At 42.8% G+C, this 21,137-nt stretch overlaps 2 protein-coding genes across 2 annotated transcripts in view; one reads left to right on the top strand and one right to left on the bottom strand.

The window, feature by feature from the left end:
- Positions 1-437: 437 nt before the first annotated feature.
- Positions 438-4,346, top strand: LOC134649805 (uncharacterized). The gene is made up of 6 exons (XM_063504635.1): positions 438-826; positions 1,609-1,800; positions 2,247-2,404; positions 3,373-3,520; positions 3,715-3,844; positions 4,261-4,346. The coding sequence occupies exons 1-6, from the start codon at positions 578-580 to the stop codon at positions 4,344-4,346; spliced, it is 963 nt and encodes a 320-aa protein (XP_063360705.1). The 5' UTR covers positions 438-577.
- A 3,312-nt stretch (positions 4,347-7,658) lies between these two features.
- LOC134649346 (V-type proton ATPase 116 kDa subunit a 1-like) overlaps positions 7,659-21,137 on the bottom strand; it is a 65,521-nt gene continuing 52,042 nt past the window's right edge. The window contains exons 16-19 of the mRNA XM_063504057.1: positions 20,742-20,864; positions 18,509-18,635; positions 11,435-11,567; positions 7,659-7,757 (exon numbers count right to left, since the gene is read on the bottom strand). Of these exons, the coding sequence (XP_063360127.1) occupies positions 7,661-7,757; positions 11,435-11,567; positions 18,509-18,635; positions 20,742-20,864 (480 nt within the window). The 3' untranslated portion in view covers positions 7,659-7,660. The remainder of the gene's footprint in view (positions 7,758-11,434; positions 11,568-18,508; positions 18,636-20,741; positions 20,865-21,137) is intronic.

Raw genomic sequence — 21,137 nt, 5'->3', positions numbered from 1 at the left:
CAAGCCTACTCCAAATTATGAAAATAATGCTAACTATTAAATAATTATCATTCAAATAAATCATCATATAAGACACGAGGACACACGCAAAATGTACATAAAATTACTAAAATTATTAAATGTACATGTAATTATGTATTAATTACTTTATTTGTTTATTCTTATATAAACTTTATTGCACAAAAGAAAAAGTTATGTACAAAAGGCGGACTTAATGCCAAAAGCATTCTCTACCAGTCAACCTTAAGTCAAAGCAGAGAGATTGTGGGCCGGTGCTTTGCATGTATTCTACTTTGCATTTACATCACACTGATTTCAAAGAAAAAAGAAAGCCTTTTGGAAAGCTGTGGTAAAGTGATTAACAAACCACCCTGACTATAAAAAGGAAAATGTTTTGTGTACTCGTATCGTGTCGTGTGCCATCCTCAGTGCCATCCTTATTTCCAACGTCATAAATAGGGTCAATTGATGGAAAATGCGAGGCTACTGTTGCGTCTAAATCTATTACCGGCATTACCGCAGCTTATAAAACCCTCCCGCCAACGGCTACCCTTTTCAGTTCAAACCCAACCGTAAAATGAGTCAAACAAAACCGAACGCGTGTGAAAAGAAAATAAAAGCTGCCGAATTGAAAGTTTTAAAAATACTGAGCAGAATAAAGGCGTTAAAATTAAAAGATTCGAATATCACGCGCTTGGAAGTGGACATGAAGAAAGTTGAGCTTAACTTTTTAGCGGCAGTTTTGAAATGTAGGGCTCTTCTTCCGGTAGCCATTTTGTTTTTTGTGACTGCTATGTGGTGGGTTTTTTCGGAACTATCGTCAAAGGTATGAAGTGATTTGGGTGTAGGTAGTATAATATTTATATGTTGCCGACTAATAGGGATCCGACTTAAGCTGCATGAAATAAAGCACCAGATAATTAAGTATTAGAAAAACCTCGTTTTTTTTCAACACAATTTTTATGTGTATTTTTAGGTGAGTTGACCGTAACGTCATTGTGTAATGTTTCATATAAATTCCATATTAGCAAATCGTTTTGACAGTTCTAAAAAAGAAACTGATTTGACTAGTAGGAGAATACCCTACCTGCCTACCTACAGTACCTACTACCTACCTACCTACCTACTTACAATAATACGACTGCGACTCTTTGTTACAGTGCAGGAATAGTGTGAATAGAAAAGTAATGCACGTCTCATTGTACGTAGGGAATGCAAATCGGTTATTTTTTGTATGGAAATAACCGCGGTTTCGGTTAATAACCGATTATTTCCATACAAAAAATAACCGAAAATAACCGATTTGCATTCCCTAATTGTACGTCACCATGAGATAAATCGAAACTGCAAAGGTGCTCATAAATATCTGAACATGCTATTATTGTCAAGGCGTTGACGCATTGAGTGCGAGTTCAGATATTTTTGAGCATCTTGGCCACTCGGCACTGAAAAAAGGGTACTGGTTTTCAATGGTCATTGGTCAGTAACGCGCATGTGGCACCCCTGTATTATACACGTCTATGAGCTACAGAACCTACTTGCTATCAAGCGAGCTATATGCCTTTTTGTCTCAGCTGTAGTATAAATAATGAAAATACAATTTTCCAGAACTGCCTCATCTCCTTACCATCATCATCTAAGGCGCTGTTCCGCCCCCCTGAAGACTGCTCAATGTGCGTCGGCGTCGATGACGTCACGCGCGTCGCCAACGTCTCTGCGCAGGAGTTCGAGGAGCTGTATGCGTATAACACGGTGCCGGTCATAGTTACTGATGCTACTAAGGAGTGGAAAGCTATTAAAGTAAGAAAGATATATTCTGAACATGCCAATTTTTCACAAACTTGGCAGTAAGAAACAATGCATACATATCGCTAAAATTTCCAAAAGATTAAGAAATTATTGCCAAAATACTTGATTTATACTATACTTCAAAACTACTCGAACTAGCATATGTATATACCATGGTCTTGGTATATTTTAGATATGACTGATGAATTGATGATTTTTATAGTTTAGCCTAATAGTTGACTGGTATGCCTCTAGTGATAATTCACTATTACCTATATATGTGCGTGTGTGTGTGTGTGTGCAGTAAAGTTTAACACACAACACACAACAATATATTCTTTCACTAAATATCGCGAACTCCTGAAATCAAGAGATTTTTATAGACTGCATCAGCATCACTTACCATCAGTTTAGATTGTGGTCTTATGCTTACCTTTTCCATCTTTGATACCCCGCAGGAATTCAACTTCAACTTCTTCCGTGACTTCTATCGACAAGGCTCGCTGGGGCGGCAGACTGGCGACTGCTCCTTCTTCGCCTACAACTCGGGGCTGCGGTCGCTCAGCGAGGTGTTCGCTATGGATGAGCGACGAGCGAACTTGTCTGGAGATCCTTGGTAAAACAACTCGTCTGAATTTGATTGTGCATTTTTCTTTGCCTTAATTACTATACTTTGGCTCTACTAGCCCTCTTACGTCCCCACGTGGCCCTAGAGTCCACACGTTAAGGACCAGTTATGTTATATTCTTTACAAATATAGTGCCCCACTTTTATGTTAAAAGTAAGAATTAGACCATGATGAGTCTGCAAAGATTTTGATAGCACACGCAGGGTAACTGTTATTTAATGTCATAATTTCATAGAAGTTTGACGGTTAAAATAGCACTTGCTATTTTAACCGTCAAACTTCTATGAAAGCAAGTGCAAGTGCACTGCGTGTGCTATCAAAATCGTTTCAGACTTATTTTGATCTAACTATACCTAAAGTCTATTTTTTTAATCGGTAGACTGAAATGACAGTTAATAGTATGAAATGACATTTCATGTTCATACTATTAACTGTCATTTCAGTCTACGGAATAAAAAAACAGACTTTAGTCATATTTATTTTCACACATTTAATTTAAACTGGGGAATAAAGTCCCTAATCCACCAGACCTAGGTGTCCAGTTCATAAATTACATCTTGTGTCCGCAGGTACGTCGGTTGGAGCACGTGCCTAGACGGCGAAACGCGAGCGCTACGCGAATACTACTCGCTCACTCAATAGCACTTGCTATTTTAACCGTCAAACTTCTATGAAAGCAAGTGCAAGTGCACTGCGTGTGCTATCAAAATCGTTTCAGACTTATTTTGATCTAACTATACCTAAAGTCTATTTTTTTATTCGGTAGACTGAAATGACAGTTAATAGTATGAAATGACATTTCATGTTCATACTATTAACTGTCATTTCAGTCTACGGAATAAAAAAACAGACTTTAGTCATATTTATTTTCACACATTTAATTTAAACTGGGGAATAAAGTCCCTAATCCACCAGACCTAGGTGTCCAGTTCATAAATTACATCTTGTGTCCGCAGGTACGTCGGTTGGAGCACGTGCCTAGACGGCGAAACGCGAGCGCTACGCGAATACTACTCGCGGCCCTACTTCCTCCCTCGAGCCGCCGAGAGCGACGCAACCGACTGGCTTTTCATGGGCGGCCCTGGACAGGGCGCGCATATGCACGTGAGACGATGCTTCTTTACCCAATTTCCCAATGCACTCATTTATTCAGCATATATGTGTAAGCCACAGGACAAATGTTCTGTGGTATAGGTAAGCATTACAGTTTCATACCAAAGTGCCTTGTCAGCACCTCATAATAAGAGGTACGGCTCAAATATTATATGCTAACGATAAAAAATATTTCATGTTGTCAGGTAGATTCAGTGCGGCACGTATCATGGCAGGCGCAGGTACGCGGACACAAGCAATGGCAGCTGGCTCCCCCGCCCGAGTGTCTCTATCAATGCCGCTGGATCACCTTCACCGTAAATCCTGGGGAGATACGTAAGTATACTTCAAAATTGAAAACCATGTATCATATTATGCGATGCTTCACTTACACTTTTACAGCCCTTGATTTATTAAATAGTATATCATATATGATACATAGGGCAGTGAACCTGTTAAAAAGTAAAAACCTTTGGATCGCCGTTGGTATTTTTTATATAAAGAATATTTTAACTACAACCACAGAATACGAAAATTGCAATAAAGACCCGTGTTTAACATTAATTCGTGCTTCTACAAATCTGCCGTAAGGTGTATTCGGGTATTTCCGAATGAACGAATAGTGGCGTATAATTCCGAAAGCTGACTCTTACTACAACGGAATATGAGTGATTTTAGAATGATTTTGGGGATTACCCGATTTCCGGAATTGCCCTAATAAACCTTAGTTACAAACCTATGTATTGTTGCAGTGGTGGTGGACACGAACCGCTGGTACCACCGCACCACCGTGTTGCCTGGAGACATCAGCATCACCATCGGAGCCGAATACGACTGAATTTCCGGTTTACTGAAGCCCGTTTTACACTACTGCCAATATATTAGCTTCTGGCCCATTTCTGGCCAATATGACCTTGCCGATTTCCAACCTTGTATCTAGTGATTTGCTACCAAATGGGGTTGGCAACTGTCAAAGGTTTCCATTCAATTCGAAAAAAAACAAGAAGTTGTCAGTAATCGTAGGAGTAGCAGGTAAAACCTATGCTGGCGCATTTGTAAAATACTTCGTCCGCCCAACCCCATTGCATTGCGCCCAAGGTCAAGGTGACCTTGGACAGATGAAAACTTGGACGGTCGCCGAGTAGTACGGACTAGAGCTGTATGTAACTGTCCAGAGAGTCCCAGGATGGATGTTTCATACAAATGTATGAAGTCAAAAAACCCTGGGACTTAGAAGTCTTTTAAATTTCTCGAGGGGTTAATATTTCCGTATTTTACTAGACTTTGTGTATGTTTTGTTCTGTAGTTTGTGTAATAAAGATATCTTTGTGTATTTTTTCACTATATTTCTGAACATACTTTAGCCGTGGGCGAAGTCGCATCTGCTAGGCATTTTCTTTAATAATTGTATGTGTATTCCCATTCCAAAGGTAAAAAAAAGGGTTGGCTCCCGCGGGCCTCCTTTAGTGCGAGGCCGAAGGCCGCTTCGCCTACACCTAGCCATAGAGAAAAAAATACATAGAGTGCTCACTCCATACATCAGTTTTACCAAAAAGACTATTAGCATCTAGCATCGAGTAGCGGAACTATCAGTACTGCTACTTGACAATAGATGTAGCACCGACCGGAAAGTCTTATCTCAACAGCATAAGACTTTCCGGTCGGTGCTACATCTATTGTCAAGTAGCAGTACTGATAGTTCCGCTACTCGATGCTAGATGTAGACACTGAAATTAATAGTCTGAACTGATGTATGGAGTGAGCACTCTTGTCTTACTATATTTCTCTATGACCTAGCCTAGCCACTGTTCTAAGTCAACCAAATATTACCTACCTTAAAAAGGGGGAAGTTCTGTTATAGCCTCCTAAAGCCCAAAGTCCTACCTATAGTACCTATTCAGTTCGATTTAATTTAAATCATGTTCAATTGGAACAGAATCGCTTTTGCTTTTTTTCGTTCAATTTTCAAACAACGCAAAATCAACTCTATTTCCTACAATTTAGGTTTAAATTTCAGTGGAAAATTTTGGATGTTTTGTATGGCTGGGCCTTAGGAGTATAGGGTATAAATGAAACTATATTTCTTTGCATACTACATAAAACATTTATTACTGTGATCATCAACATGTGAACTATTGCCCTACTGGAATGACTCGAACTATCTTAGAGAGAGAGCACACCAATACATCAGATTAAGTACAGTACAAGGGATCAAGAATACAAAATTATTAATTCACACATTTATTTCCTAAATTGCAAATAAAAAAAAACATGTACACAATACAAACATGTTATTTTGTACATAGGCAAAGGAATTTACAAAGACGCTTGAAGCAATGCCGAATATTGTAGCCTTTTTTAACAGCTGAAGTAGATGGCTCTACAGGGGTGCAAGATGCCGAAAGTTTAAAAAGTTTTTGGAAAGTTTCACAGGGAATAAAGGCAACTTTCATTCAAAAGAATAGGTATGAGAAAATTCCGAAGATTTTCCAAGAAATTTTCGCAATTTTGGAAACTACGGTGACGAAAGCCGTCAAGTTTGCAGTCACAAAATTTCGCACAACTAAGCTTTTTAAAATTCCTTTGACTACGTTTTGTACCCTTGAGTTCTCAACTGGTATAAAAAAATAAAAAATTTAGTTACAGCATTTATGATTTCAATTATACTTATCTTAAGCGTTACAAGGGAAGCGAAAATAACACCAATAAATACATTACACTAGGTTCATTATTAAGCGGCTTTAAGTCCGTGTATTCACTATTATAATATCGACCAAAGTTCTACAATCACATCAATTGGGCTAAGCAACATTTCAAGATCTAAGCGAACAATTTATTCGACTATGCTTCTAGATTTTTAAAAAGTACCGACTATGATACCAATAGACATTTATTTATCTAACAGATTTATACAATAAATAAAAAAAGTGTACGATTTTGTTAAACGAATTATTTTAAGTTTTTAGCATGATCCGAAATGTAGGTATAACAAATCTGTGACATAAAATAAGTACTATACTGGATGCCTAACGGCTGTATTTAAATGTAAGTATAGAATAGATCAGTGGTTCTCAAAGTTGTTTGGGCTCCGAACCAGGGATGTTGCGAACATCCGCATCCGTATCCGCAACCGCGGAACTTCCGCATTATTTTCAACATCCGCATCAGCATCCGCATCCGCATAAAATCGATGCGAGCTTATGCGGATGCGGATGTCGAACAAGTCGGTACAGGAACGTCTTAGCGGCGGCGTAAGTGCTAGGTAATTTCGTCATTACCTATAACGAAATCGTCTAGATCCAGAAAAGTCGGCGAAGTTACTGTTTATTAAATATAACGCACCTATATTCTTGCTCAAATACTAAACGTTTCGTTTTTTTAAATAAAAAAATACTAAAAATTAAATATTTGACGTTTTCTAAGTACCTAATCTTGACATCCGCATCCGCGGATGTGAGCCTTTAAATATCCGCATGCGCGGATGTCAAAAAATCTGCATCCGCAACATCCCTGCTCCGAACCACCCAAAAACTGCCAAATTCGGGACCCAGCTCTTGGCCGTCTTAAATAGGGAACATGAAATATTATTAGTAAACCCGATCGGTCGGCATCTTATGTTTCCAGGCCCACTCAAATTTCGCTCGCGACCCATAGTTTCTCTAGGTCGCGACCCATCTAGATAGATTTTTACAAGCTTTTATTTACTTTGTCCCGTTACACCTGTCCCGTTGTCTGTCAGTCTGTAATCAAATCTTGCAAGTTCAATTTGATCCACTTACCGGTTTCCGATTGAGCTGAAACTTTGCATACACATGTAAGTCGGGTGACGATGCAATATTATGGTACCATCGAGCTGATCTGATGATGGAGACAGGAGGTGGCCATAGGAACTCTGTGATGAAACAACGCGACCTAATTGTGTTAGGGGTTTTTAGAATTATCTCGATGAGTATTAGTTGTCTGTCGTAAGAAAAGTACAGTCAGCGATAAAAGCTTGTACCAAAAATTAAATTTTTGCCAAAAACTTATATCTCTGGGAAAACGCGCATTTTATGTTTTTATGTTTCCCAGATATTTATATTAAGATACTTGTAAACAGAAACATAGTGTAATTAGCCATAGTGATCTCGGTTGCTCGGCTGATGGTCGTGTTTACTCGTCCGCCTCGGCGGAGTCGAGGATCACCTCGAACGAGAACGGCTGGAATAGGTAGCCCTCGCCGGCGTAGAACTTGCTCTGAAACTCCACCCTGGAATGGAAATAAAATATGTGACGTTATCTATGAAAAGGGTACCTTATTGTCGATGGCGCTTACGACATTATTAACGATGCTCCGGTATAAATACAATGCCACGCAACGCTGTGCGGCGTAAGCGCCATCGACAGTAAGGTCCCTTTTCATAGATAATGCCCCATATTACTTTGCTAATCCGCGAAGCAATAACGCGCCAGTCAAACAGTGCCAACGCGTTATACAAGGCCGCAGAATAAATAATAGTACTAGGTACAGAAGGTTCACTCTAACAAAACGCGTCTATTATGACAGAAATGACCGCTAGGTGGCGCAAGCGCGAGCAGGCGTCCGTTCCGTAGCGGTGCGCGGCGACTACTATAGCTAGACACCAAAATTGGTGTGGGCCGCGTGTACGTGTACCACTGACAATCCAACCTCTAGACTGAGCTTAGGTCAATTCTTTCATGAAACCGATGCTGCCAAAAATACGGGGGTGCGGGGGGACGAGGTGAGCGAATCCCGTGCCGTGATTGGTCCGTTCAAAGACACGGACCAATCACGGCACGGGATTGACTCGAATATGGAGTAACGCTACCGTATGTGTGGCAGAGGGGGTAGCGCGACTATGCTATGTCTAGAGGTTGGATTGTCTGTGACGTGTACCTACTTGTAGCGACGCGACGAAATCGCGGAGTGAGACACGCCTGCCTAAATACACTATCGTGCCCGCCAGTCATCGTCTATCATCGCCGATAGTGTACCGTCGCCATCAGATATATCGGAGCGGCCAAGGTGTTCACAATACCCGAACACGCACTCTAAAGCTTTGGATTCCTCCGAAAACGGTGCCGTCATATTACGGTCGCTATATAGCGTTGACTGACGTCACTAGAACGTTGTCAATGTAAACAAGATGGCGCGGTTTCCTAGACGGCGTTACGTTACGTTGACTGTCAACGTAACGTAAGATGACGGCCGTCATGACCTTGTCGATAGTTTCGTGAACGTTTTATTAGATAGCGGTGACGCCATTTTGAATAAATGACACGAGATTTGAATAAATGATTCCGTACTACGATTATTTTCCTCTTCTGATGATATTTCATCCTCCAAGTAAATTATAGATGATCAAGCAAATCTTGTCAGTAGGGAAAGGCGCGAAATTCAAATTTTCTATGGGACGTTATCCCATCGCGCCTACATTTTTCAAATTTGCCGCTTTGACCTTGGTGGATGACGGTGTGTTATGACGCCGTGGTACTTTCCACATGTCGCCACCGTAAAGACGGCCGTCTTTTGCTGCCGCTATATGACGGCACCGTTTTCGGAGGAATCCAAAGCTTAACGCCTTGACTTCGATATATCTGATGGCGACTACTAGAGGAGCCATGATACACATCGAATTTTGTTCAGTTCCAAAAAAGCATCAACTATACAGCAATTAAAGTATTTAACCATCTACCAGATGAAATTAAAGAATCTGAAGACCTGCGAGTATTCTCAAAGAATCTTAAAAGCTATTTGGGTACGAGACCATTTTACAGTCTCGATGAGTATTTTGCTAAATTGTATGACTAATTACTGCTCTTGCTTCATTTAATAAAAGATAATTATAAAGTTATTATTTTTTTTTTTTTTTTTAATGTGACATCTTTAAGTTAGTTAGGACATGTATCAGCCTTTTGTCAATTTATGTTATTCTGAATTTCATTTTGAATGTTATGCATGATTTAGGCTAAGTTTATTTTATTGTATACAATTTTGCATGATCTTGTATCTTATCTTATGAAAGCAAATAAAGAACACACCAGTGGAGACGCAGCGTGTGCAGGAAGGCGGACAGCCCCTCCATGAGCACCAGGATGGACACGGAGATGGCGGCCCAGCCCGCGAACACCAGGTACAGGAATATGCCGCCCGAGAACCCGCTAGACTGCAGACCTGTACAGGAGCCATGATACACACCAGTGGAGACGCAGCGTGTGCAGGAAGGCGGACAGCCCCTCCATGAGCACCAGGATGGACACGGAGATGGCGGCCCAGCCCGCGAACACCAGGTACAGGAATATGCCGCCCGAGAACCCGCTAGACTGCAGACCTGTACAGGAGCCATGATACACACCAGTGGAGACGCAGCGTGTGCAGGAAGGCGGACAGCCCCTCCATGAGCACCAGGATGGACACGGAGATGGCGGCCCAGCCCGCGAACACCAGGTACAGGAATATGCCGCCCGAGAACCCGCTAGACTGCAGACCTGTACAGGAGCCATGATACACACCAGTGGAGACGCAGCGTGTGCAGGAAGGCGGACAGCCCCTCCATGAGCACCAGGATGGACACGGAGATGGCGGCCCAGCCCGCGAACACCAGGTACAGGAATATGCCGCCCGAGAACCCGCTAGACTGCAGACCTGTACAGGAGCCATGATACACACCAGTGGAGACGCAGCGTGTGCAGGAAGGCGGACAGCCCCTCCATGAGCACCAGGATGGACACGGAGATGGCGGCCCAGCCCGCGAACACCAGGTACAGGAATATGCCGCCCGAGAACCCGCTAGACTGCAGACCTGTACAGGAGCCATGATACACACCAGTGGAGACGCAGCGTGTGCAGGAAGGCGGACAGCCCCTCCATGAGCACCAGGATGGACACGGAGATGGCGGCCCAGCCCGCGAACACCAGGTACAGGAATATGCCGCCCGAGAACCCGCTAGACTGCAGACCTGTACAGGAGCCATGATACACACCAGTGGAGACGCAGCGTGTGCAGGAAGGCGGACAGCCCCTCCATGAGCACCAGGATGGACACGGAGATGGCGGCCCAGCCCGCGAACACCAGGTACAGGAATATGCCGCCCGAGAACCCGCTAGACTGCAGACCTGTACAGGAGCCATGATACACACCAGTGGAGACGCAGCGTGTGCAGGAAGGCGGACAGCCCCTCCATGAGCACCAGGATGGACACGGAGATGGCGGCCCAGCCCGCGAACACCAGGTACAGGAATATGCCGCCCGAGAACCCGCTAGACTGCAGACCTGTACAGGAGCCATGATACACACCAGTGGAGACGCAGCGTGTGCAGGAAGGCGGACAGCCCCTCCATGAGCACCAGGATGGACACGGAGATGGCGGCCCAGCCCGCGAACACCAGGTACAGGAATATGCCGCCCGAGAACCCGCTAGACTGCAGACCTGTACAGGAGCCATGATACACACCAGTGGAGACGCAGCGTGTGCAGGAAGGCGGACAGCCCCTCCATGAGCACCAGGATGGACACGGAGATGGCGGCCCAGCCCGCGAACACCAGGTACAGGAATATGCCGCCCGAGAACCCGCTAGACTGCAGACCTGTACAGGAGCCATGATACACACCAGTGGAGACGCAGCGTGTGCAGGAAGGCGGACAGCCCCTCCATGAGCACCAGGATGGACACGGAGATGGCGGCCCAGCCCGCGAACACCAGGTACAGGAATATGCCGCCCGAGAACCCGCTAGACTGCAGACCTGTACAGGAGCCATGATACACACCAGTGGAGACGCAGCGTGTGCAGGAAGGCGGACAGCCCCTCCATGAGCACCAGGATGGACACGGAGATGGCGGCCCAGCCCGCGAACACCAGGTACAGGAATATGCCGCCCGAGAACCCGCTAGACTGCAGACCTGTACAGGAGCCATGATACACACCAGTGGAGACGCAGCGTGTGCAGGAAGGCGGACAGCCCCTCCATGAGCACCAGGATGGACACGGAGATGGCGGCCCAGCCCGCGAACACCAGGTACAGGAATATGCCGCCCGAGAACCCGCTAGACTGCAGACCTGGGGGTGAAAATAACGATAAGTACCTACACAAAAAAAACATAAGGAAACAAATAAAAAACTCACAAAATCATCCACAATAACAAAACCTTCATGATCAGCGACACAGGAACTTAGTATCGAAAATAAAAAGCGGCCAAGTGCGAGTCGGACTCGCCCATGAAGGGTTCCGTATTTAGGCGATTTATGACGTATAAAAAAAAACTACTTACTAGATCTCGTTCAAACCAATTTTCGGTGGAAGTTTACATGGTAATGTACATCATATATTGTTTTTTAGTTTTATCATTCTCTTATTTTAGAAGTTACAGGGGGGGGGGACACACATTTTACCACTTTGGAAGTGTCTCTCGCGCAAACTATTCAGTTTAGAAAAAAATGATATTAGAAACCTCAATATCATTTTTGAAGACCTATTCATAGATACCCCACACGTATGGGTTTGATGAAAAAAAAATTTTTGAGTTTCAGTTCGAAGTATGGGGAACCCCAAAAATTTATTGTTTTTTTTCTATTTTAGTGTGAAAATCTTAATGCGGTTTACAGAATACATCTACTTACCAAGTTTCAACAGTATAGTTCTTATAGTTTCGGAGAAAAGTGGCTGTGACATACGGACGGACAGACAGACGGACAGACAGACAGACATGACGAATCTATAAGGGTTCCGTTTTTTGCCATTTGGCTACGGAACCCTAAAAACATAAGGAAACAAATAAAAAACTCACAAAATCATCCACAATAACAAAACCTTCATGATCTGCGACACAGGAACTTAGTATCGAAAAAAACTACATATATAGTCACGTTTCAACTCGCACTACTTTTTGCGGCAATAACTTTTTTCACACAAAGATTTGTGACTACCTGGGGCCCGTTTCTGAAAGCTTGTAACTTGATATACAAGTGGAAGTCCCTTTCTAACACAAGCTGTCAAAAAGTGACATCCGCTTGTATTAAAAGTTACAAGCTTTTGACAACCGGGTCCCCATAGTAAAAGTTTTACAACTTAGACCAATCTATCGGGTGACATATCGCTTGCCCTTATTGGTCAAAAGGGCCAATTATCCCACCGTACTTTGGAATGCGTTAACTCTATATTATATTTGTCTATTGCAAACCTTATCTAATGTCCAATATGTAAGTCGCATTTCTCAACCGATTCTCAAGATGTAAATTGTAGTACCTATAATTTTTTTAGATTTTTTTCCAAATGGAGTAATTAGTATATTAGTTACCTTTCCAGGCCACTTCAGCCAGCTGCGCGTGGGCGAGGGACAGGGCCCACAGACGGAGGTACGAGGCTGTGTGCGAGATGTGTCTAGGAGTCTAGGCCACCTATAGTATATAGTTACCTTTCCGGAGCAGCATGTTCCAGGCCACTTCAGCCAGCTGCGCGTGGGCGAGGGACAGGGCCCACAGACGGAGGTACGAGGCTGTGTGCGAGATGTGTCTAGGAGTCTAGGCCACCTATAGTATATAGTTACCTTTCCGGAGCAGCATGTTCCAGGCCACTTCAGCCAGCTGCGCGTGGGCGAGGGACAGGGCCCACAGACGGAGGTACGAGGCTGTGTGCGAGATGTGTCTAGGAGTCTAGGCCACCTATAGTATATAGTTACCTGTTGTTATTTATATCAAAATAAGCTTGAAATAGGGTTACTAGCGCCATCTAGTTAAGAATATGTATAACATGTGTCTATGCATCTGGTCTTCTTTCAAATAAAATCCCGTTACTTGTCAACCGTCATCCGTGTGTTTCATTACTTTCTTTAGAGGTTATGGGCTTTAATCCCGTATTTTAATTAAAAAGTACTAGTGTTTTTCGTGTTTAGTGCGTGAAAATGACTTCCAATTTTCTGACGAACGTGCCGAAGCTTAAGGGTCGCGAAAATTACGACGATTGGGCGTTCGCAGTAGAAAATTTGCTGATACTTGAAGGCGCGAACAAGTATCTGAAGGAAGAACCGCAAGCAGACGGGACTGCAACAGCAGCAGTAGAAACTGCAGATGCAAAAGCACGAGCTAAACTGATTTTGACGATTGATTCATCATTATTTGTGCATATAAAGAATGCAAAGACCACGAAGCAATTGTGGGCAACGTTGAAGACTTTGTTCGACGATTCAGGATTTTCGCGGAGAATTACTTTGCTTCGTCATTTAATATCCATCAGATTGGAAAACTGTGAAAATATGACGAATTATGTGACACAAATGGTTGAAACTTCGCAGAGATTAACCGGTACAGGTTTCAAAATCGATGATGAGTGGGTAGGTTCATTGATGCTAGCTGGTTTACCAGAACGATTTATGCCTATGATTATGGCCATCGAGCACTCTGGAATCAGCATAACGGCCGATTCAATAAAAACCAAATTGCTCGATATGGAATCAAGTCAAGTAAGTGAAACAGAATGCAATTCAGCATTAGTTGCAAAAAGTTACTTGAAGAAGAAGTGTAACAACACTAGCAAGCATAGACAACAAACCTCTCAAACGTCAAACTCAAATGTAAACACGAAGAACATAACCTGTTACAGGTGTAAGAATGCAGGGCATTATCGAAGCCAATGTCCACTGTTAAATGAAAAAACAGACAAGAAAAAGCAGACAAACGCGTTTAGCGTTGTTTTTCTTAGTGGAGACTTCAGTAAAAGTGATTTTTACGTGGATTCCGGTGCGAGTCAGCACTTTACGGCGAATGAAACTTGGCTGCAAAATAAAGAGTTTTCGCCGGATATTCCAGACGTTATCGTAGCAAATAGTACAAAAGTTCCTGTTTTGTGTTCCGGAGATATGGAAATTACGACAAGTCACGGTTATGAAGTGAACGTGACAAATGTCCTGTGCGTGCCAGAGCTTACGACTAACTTATTATCAGTCAGTGAATTGACCAAAAATGGAAATACAGTAAATTTCGGTCCTAAGAAATGTTGGATTCGCAACAAACTAGGGAATTTAGTGGCAGAAGCAGACCTAGTCAACGGTGTTTACAAGTTGAAACTAAAAACAACACCGAGCTGTATGTTATCCTCGTCAACAGCTGATGGTCAGACATGGTACAGCCGCCTTGGTCATATTAACTCCGCTGATTTGAACAGGATGAAGCACGGATTGGTGGATGGAATAGATTTCCCTGGAACTTTCACGGGAAGTAAATTAAACTGTGAAGTGTGCTGTGAAGGAAAACAGTCAAGGTTACCCTTCTCACAAGGCACAAGAGCCACAGAGAGCCTTCAAGTTGTTCATAGTGACATCTGTGGTCCTATGGAGAAAAATTCAATTGGTGGTGCCAGATTTTTCATTATTTTTGTTGATGATTTTACCAGAATGACCTTCATATATTTCCTTAAAGCCAAGAGTGAGGCACTAAGTTATTTTAAGGAGTTCAAGTCAATGGTAGAAAACAGTCAAAACAAGAAAATCAAATTTTTAAGAACGGATCAAGGCCGTGAGTACTGTAGTAAAGAATTTGAAGATTTCTTAAAGAATGAAGGCATAGTGCACCAGAAAACCAACCCCTACACAGCCGAGCAGAACGGTCTTAGCGAGCGAAGCAACCGTACGATCGTGGAACGAGCAAGGTGTCTTTTGTTTGAAGCCGGCCTAGATAAAAGATTCTGGGCAGAAGCTGCCAATACTGCCGTATACATAAAGAACCGGTCAGTAGCGTCGGGGATAGAAAAAACTCCATACGAGATGTGGACAGGAAAAAAGCCTAATTTAGAAGGTTTGCGCATTTTTGGAAGCCCTGTCATGGTACACATCCCGAAAGAAAAAAGGACAAAATGGGACAAAAAATCCAAGAAACACATACTTGTAGGATTTCCTGAGAACATAAAAGGCTACAGAGTTTATGATCCAGTAAAGAACCAAATCACAACAAGTCGAGATGTAGTGATTTTAGAGAAGAAGAATGAGGATACAGTCACAGTTTGTATAGAAAACACAGATTCAGTGGGGGAGTTGACAGAGGAATCTGTGGTTAAATTAGAGCCGATTAACCAGTCTAACTCCAGTGAGTCTGAATCAGAGTACCTTGATGTGGATGATGAAGGTGAACAGCATGAAGAGGAAGGACAGCAGCAGTTTTTAGAAGAGACAACTTATAGAACAGATGCTCTGTCACAGTTAAAATCTGAGAATCAATTGTCTTCAGAAGATGCTTCACCGAGACTAGAAGAGGTCACGGAGAGTTTGGCCGCTGTCAATGAAGAGAGACAGAAGCGACAGAGGAAAAAACCTGAGCGGTATGGTTTTGCAAATACATGCACCAGCAGCTACGTGGGAGAAGATGAGATGACGTATGCAGACGCTATCAGTGGACCTGAGAAACAACAGTGGTTGCAGGCGATGGCAGATGAACTGCAGTCTTTCAAAGACAACGAGGTATGGGAAGTTGTCGATGCTCCAGATAACGCGAGTGTAGTGCAGTGTAAGTGGGTCTTAAAAAAGAAACGTGATTGTGACAATAGAGTGAGATATCGCGCGCGGCTTGTAGCTAAAGGTTTTACACAAAAGATTGGTGTGGACTATCAAGAAACCTTTTCTCCTGTTATTAGGCACTCAACTTTGCGGTTACTGTTTGCTTTGAGTGTACAGTTAGAAATGGATATCACTCATTTAGATGTCACGACAGCCTTTCTTAATGGTCACCTTAAAGAAAGCATTTTTATGCATTTGCCAGAAGGTTTTCCTGTCACTGATACAAATAAAGTGTAAAATTAAAAAAGGCTGTTTATGGCTTAAAGCAGTCATCACTTGCTTGGTATAAAAAGGTTGATGAAACCTTGTGTAACTTAGGATATACTAAGAGTAAACTTGAGCCTTGTGTATTTATAAAAAATCATAACAATAATTTGAAAACTATTGTTGGTGTTTATGTTGATGATTTTTTGATATTTTCAAATCATAGTACAGAAAAAGATAATCTTGTAAAGGCACTGAGTCAAAAGTTTAAATTAAAGAATTTGGGTCAAGTAAAACAATACTTAGGCATGAGAATTAATATAAATAAAGATAAAAATGTCATTACTATAGATCAGGAGAATTATATAGAGATGTTGTTGAAAAAGTTTGATATGGAAGATTGCAATCCTGTTGAGACTCCTATAGAATGTAAATTGAATGTTGAAAAAACAAATAATAGTGAAGAAAAACTGCCATATCAAAAACTTATAGGTAGTTTGATGTATTTATCAGTATTAACTCGACCTGATATTTCTTATGCTACTAGTTATTTAAGTCAATTTAATAACTGTTATTCACATGTTCATTGGAACTATGCTAAAAGAATTTTAAGATATTTATTGAGAACAAAAGACTATTGTTTGAAATATTCCAAAGGAAAAGCAGAACTGGTAGGTTTTGTAGATGCAGATTGGGCGAGTGACGCCATTGACAGACGGTCATATACAGGTTTTTGTTTTATGAAGTCTGGTTCTGCTATTTCTTGGGAGAGCAAAAAGCAAAGGACTGTTGCTTTGAGCTCATGTGAGAGTGAGTACATGGCTTTATCAGAAGCTTGCCGTGAAGCCATTTACTTGCAAAACCTTGAAGTGGAACTGATGGGTTTTAGTAATAAAATTGTAGTATACAATGACAGTCAGAGTGCATTGAAGCTGGCAAATAATCATCAGTCACATAAGCGTTCTAAGCATATTGATGTTAGATATAATTTCATTAGAGAAGTAATTAATAATGATATTGTGGAAACAAAGTATTTGCCAACCGCTAACATGCACGCTGACCTGTTAACAAAAGGTTTACCAGAGGTGAAACATTATAGGTTTATGAAAACACTTGGTGTAGTTCAGAAATGATTTTTTATTAATGTTTCTTGTTAATAAATCATTTTACATACCTATTTAGTTACATATTTAATAACTTGTGTTTTTGCCTGTAGAATTGCTGTTACAATAAAATAAAAAATTGTTTCACTGGTTTACACCTGTTATATATTAGTTTATTTGTTATTTTGATATAGTGGGGGTGTTGTTATTTATATCAAAATAAGCTTGAAATAGGGTTACTAGCGCCATCTAGTTAAGAATATGTATAACATGTGTCTATGCATCTGGTCTTCTTTCAAATAAAATCCCGTTACTTGTCAACCGTCATCCGTGTGTTTCATTACTTTCTTTAGATTACCTTTCCGGAGCAGCATGTTCCAGGCCACTTCAGCCAGCTGCGCGTGGGCGAGGGACAGGGCCCACAGACGGAGGTACGAGGCTGTGTGCGAGATGTGTCTAGGAGTCTAGGCCACCTATAGTATATAGTTACCTTTCCGGAGCAGCATGTTCCAGGCCACTTCAGCCAGCTGCGCGTGGGCGAGGGACAGGGCCCACAGACGGAGGTACGAGGCTGTGTGCGAGATGTGTCTAGGAGTCTAGGCCACCTATAGTATATAGTTACCTTTCCGGAGCAGCATGTTCCAGGCCACTTCAGCCAGCTGCGCGTGGGCGAGGGACAGGGCCCACAGACGGAGGTACGAGGCTGTGTGCGAGATGTGTCTAGGAGTCTAGGCCACCTATAGTATATAGTTACCTTTCCGGAGCAGCATGTTCCAGGCCACTTCAGCCAGCTGCGCGTGGGCGAGGGACAAGGCCCACAGACGGAGGTACGAGGCTGTGTGCGAGATGTGTCTAGGAGTCTAGGCCACCTATAGTATATAGTTACCTTTCCGGAGCAGCATGTTCCAGGCCACTTCAGCCAGCTGCGCGTGGGCGAGGGACAGGGCCCACAGACGGAGGTACGAGGCTGTGTGCGAGATGTGTCTAGGAGTCTAGGCCACCTATAGTATATAGTTACCTTTCCGGAGCAGCATGTTCCAGGCCACTTCAGCCAGCTGCGCGTGGGCGAGGGACAGGGCCCACAGACGGAGGTACGAGGCTGTGTGCGAGATGTGTCTAGGAGTCTAGGCCACCTATAGTATATAGTTACCTTTCCGGAGCAGCATGTTCCAGGCCACTTCAGCCAGCTGCGCGTGGGCGAGGGACAGGGCCCACAGACGGAGGTACGAGGCTGTGTGCGAGATGCTGCCCAGCACATACTCGATCGTGTGGATGGCCTGAAGATATAACGAGATGTAAATACATGTTTCTATATTCTAGTTAGAAGGCCAATCTAAGGACTTTGCAATAGTCGTTGGCGTTAAGTTAGCGGTATGAAAAATGGCGTCGCTGCGTAGTTGCGCCAACGTGGCATCGAACAGCAGCTATAGAGTTGAGCGGAAATGTATGAAACACTCAATTTAGGACTACGACAGCTTTGATGCAAAAAAGCGTACTGGTGATGGCACCAAAGTTATTTAATAAGTTACCACAATCATGGCAAACGGCACCAATACATCAATTTAAGTCCTTATTATTTCTATAGTCCATAAATCGTCTGGAATAGACGCAAAGGCCAATGATGATGATTATTTTAATGATATTGACATATGCCAAAATAATGAATTGTAATTGTAATCTATTAGCATACTTAATTCCTAGCATAGTTATAACATGAACATTTGACATTTTTTTAGTTTTTTTTTGTATAAGTATATGAATTGACTCACTAAATTATATTTGCATATGCCAATCTCATTACCCATGTAAATAATGTAAAAAAAAATGTATATAGTTAGATAATAAGAAATTATTTCGTACGCCAAAAGGCACATCATGGCTGTTCCTTAGAATATTAAGTTATAATCTATTTATGTACCTGTGATGAACGAATAAAGAATTGAATTGAATTGAAAAAATTTTTTTTCACGTTTTCGGGGTCGGTCCCATAATAAAAGTTGCTCACTATGACATATATTCACTTTCTCAATTATTGCAGGTAACAAAATCTGTATAAGGGCTCATTTAGACGGTGCGAAACTCGCATGCGAGTTTCATTACATTGCGTTATTCGATCGGTCGGCTGAATCGTTGTAATTTCAACGGTCCGCAATGTAACTAAAATCGCATGCGAGTTCGCGCGCTGTCCAAATGAGCCCTAATACTAGCGCGCGAATGAAATGACATTAAGAAGTGATGCTTTTTTTTAACTGTTTATTTCTTATAATAGTATTCAAATTACATGCTTGAAGTACTTAGCTTAATCTAATACCTTTAAACGAGCAATTCTTGTTTATTTATTTATTTATTTATATATATATTTCGGGGATCTCGGAAACGGCTCTAACGATTTCGATGAAATTTGCTATATCGGGGTTTTTGGGGGCGAAAAATCGATCTAGCTAGGTCTTATCTCTAGGAAAACGCGCATTTCCGAGTTATTATATGTTCGCTCGGTCACCCAGATAATCTATATTTATTTTAGATTGTTTTTTTTTTAATCATTTATTTACAAACAAGATATATACAGTGTATTACTAAAAGAAATTAAAAACTAGCTTAAATCTAAAATAGGCCCTTGAGGCATTGTACCAAGGATGCTGGCGACATTTCCTCGCTGTATCGCAATGCTGATACGTTGTGCGAGGTAGCCGCCAGCTCTTCGGTCACCAGTTACGTCAACCAGACGCTTCGCGATTTCTGCGAACAACTTATGCGCGCTGGGACCCCATGGACCTAGAGTGTCAACTCCAAATGGTACAAAATGGTACTCTCTACCGAGGCTCTTATTTAGATTGTTAATAGCTTGTAATGTGGTGAATGTCCACTTTTAGTGTTTAGCAGTAACGCTTTGGTTTACTGCGACATAAACGCATATTGCTTGTGTCAGCGCAACCTAACGTGTATAAAACAATAGGCATTTAGAGAATAAACGTTCTGAATGTTTTTATACTAGCACACATAAGGTGTGTGAAACCAAAGCGTTACTGCTAAACACTAAAAGTGGACATTCACCACATTACACACTACTTTTTTTTTCATTATTACTTTGGTTTACTGGTCTGGGTCGCCATCAGATAACAAGATAGTGCCTGTTGGTTTCGAGCAGGTGATGGGAGTAGAAGTCAAACACCTTATGTGTGCTAGTATAAAAACATTCAGAACGTTTATTCTCTAAATGCCTATTGTTCTATACACGTTAGGTTGCGCTGACACAAGCAATATGCGTTTATGTCGCAGTAAACCAAAGCGTTACTGCTAAACACTAAAAGTGGACATTCACCACATTACACCTCCCCCGAAAGTTCCTCTCAAGCTAATACTAGTAGGTTTGTTTAGATTACCTGGTGTATGAAGACCTCGGTGATGTCCTCGTCGTGGTGGCCGGGTGCGGGCACGAGCGCGCCGCCCGGCCCCGGCCCCGCCCCGGCCCCGGCCCCGGCCCCGGCCCCGGCCCCGGCCCCGGCCTCGATGCTCACGTGACCGGCGCGCTATAATACCTGGTGTATGAAGACCTCGGTGATGTCCTCGTCGTGGTGGCCGGGTGCGGGCACGAGCGCGCCGCCCGGCCCCGGCCCCGCCCCAGCCCCGGCCCCGGCCCCGGCCCCGGCCCCGGCCTCGATGCTCACGTGCCCGGCGCGCTATAATACCTGGTGTATGAAGACCTCGGTGATGTCCTCGTCGTGGTGGCCGGGTGCGGGCACGAGCGCGCCGCCCGGCCCCGGCCCCGCCCCAGCCCC

This window comes from Cydia amplana, chromosome 7, assembly GCF_948474715.1.
Source record: "Cydia amplana chromosome 7, ilCydAmpl1.1, whole genome shotgun sequence".
NCBI lineage: Eukaryota > Metazoa > Arthropoda > Insecta > Lepidoptera > Tortricidae > Cydia > Cydia amplana.
Note: the sequence above shows the minus strand (reverse complement) of the source record. Positions and strands in the feature narration are given on the sequence as shown.

What these genes read in the sequence shown, in the direction of transcription:
- LOC134649805 (XM_063504635.1), top strand. Translation starts at nt 578, where the DNA reads ATGAGTCAAACAAAACCGAACGCGTGTGAAAAGAAAATAAAAGCTGCC. An exon ending in TTTCGGAACTATCGTCAAAG is followed by an intron (nt 827 to 1,608) that starts GTATGAAGTGAT and finishes ACAATTTTCCAG; the next exon opens with AACTGCCTCATCTCCTTACC. An exon ending in GACAGGGCGCGCATATGCAC is followed by an intron (nt 3,521 to 3,714) that starts GTGAGACGATGC and finishes TCATGTTGTCAG; the next exon opens with GTAGATTCAGTGCGGCACGT.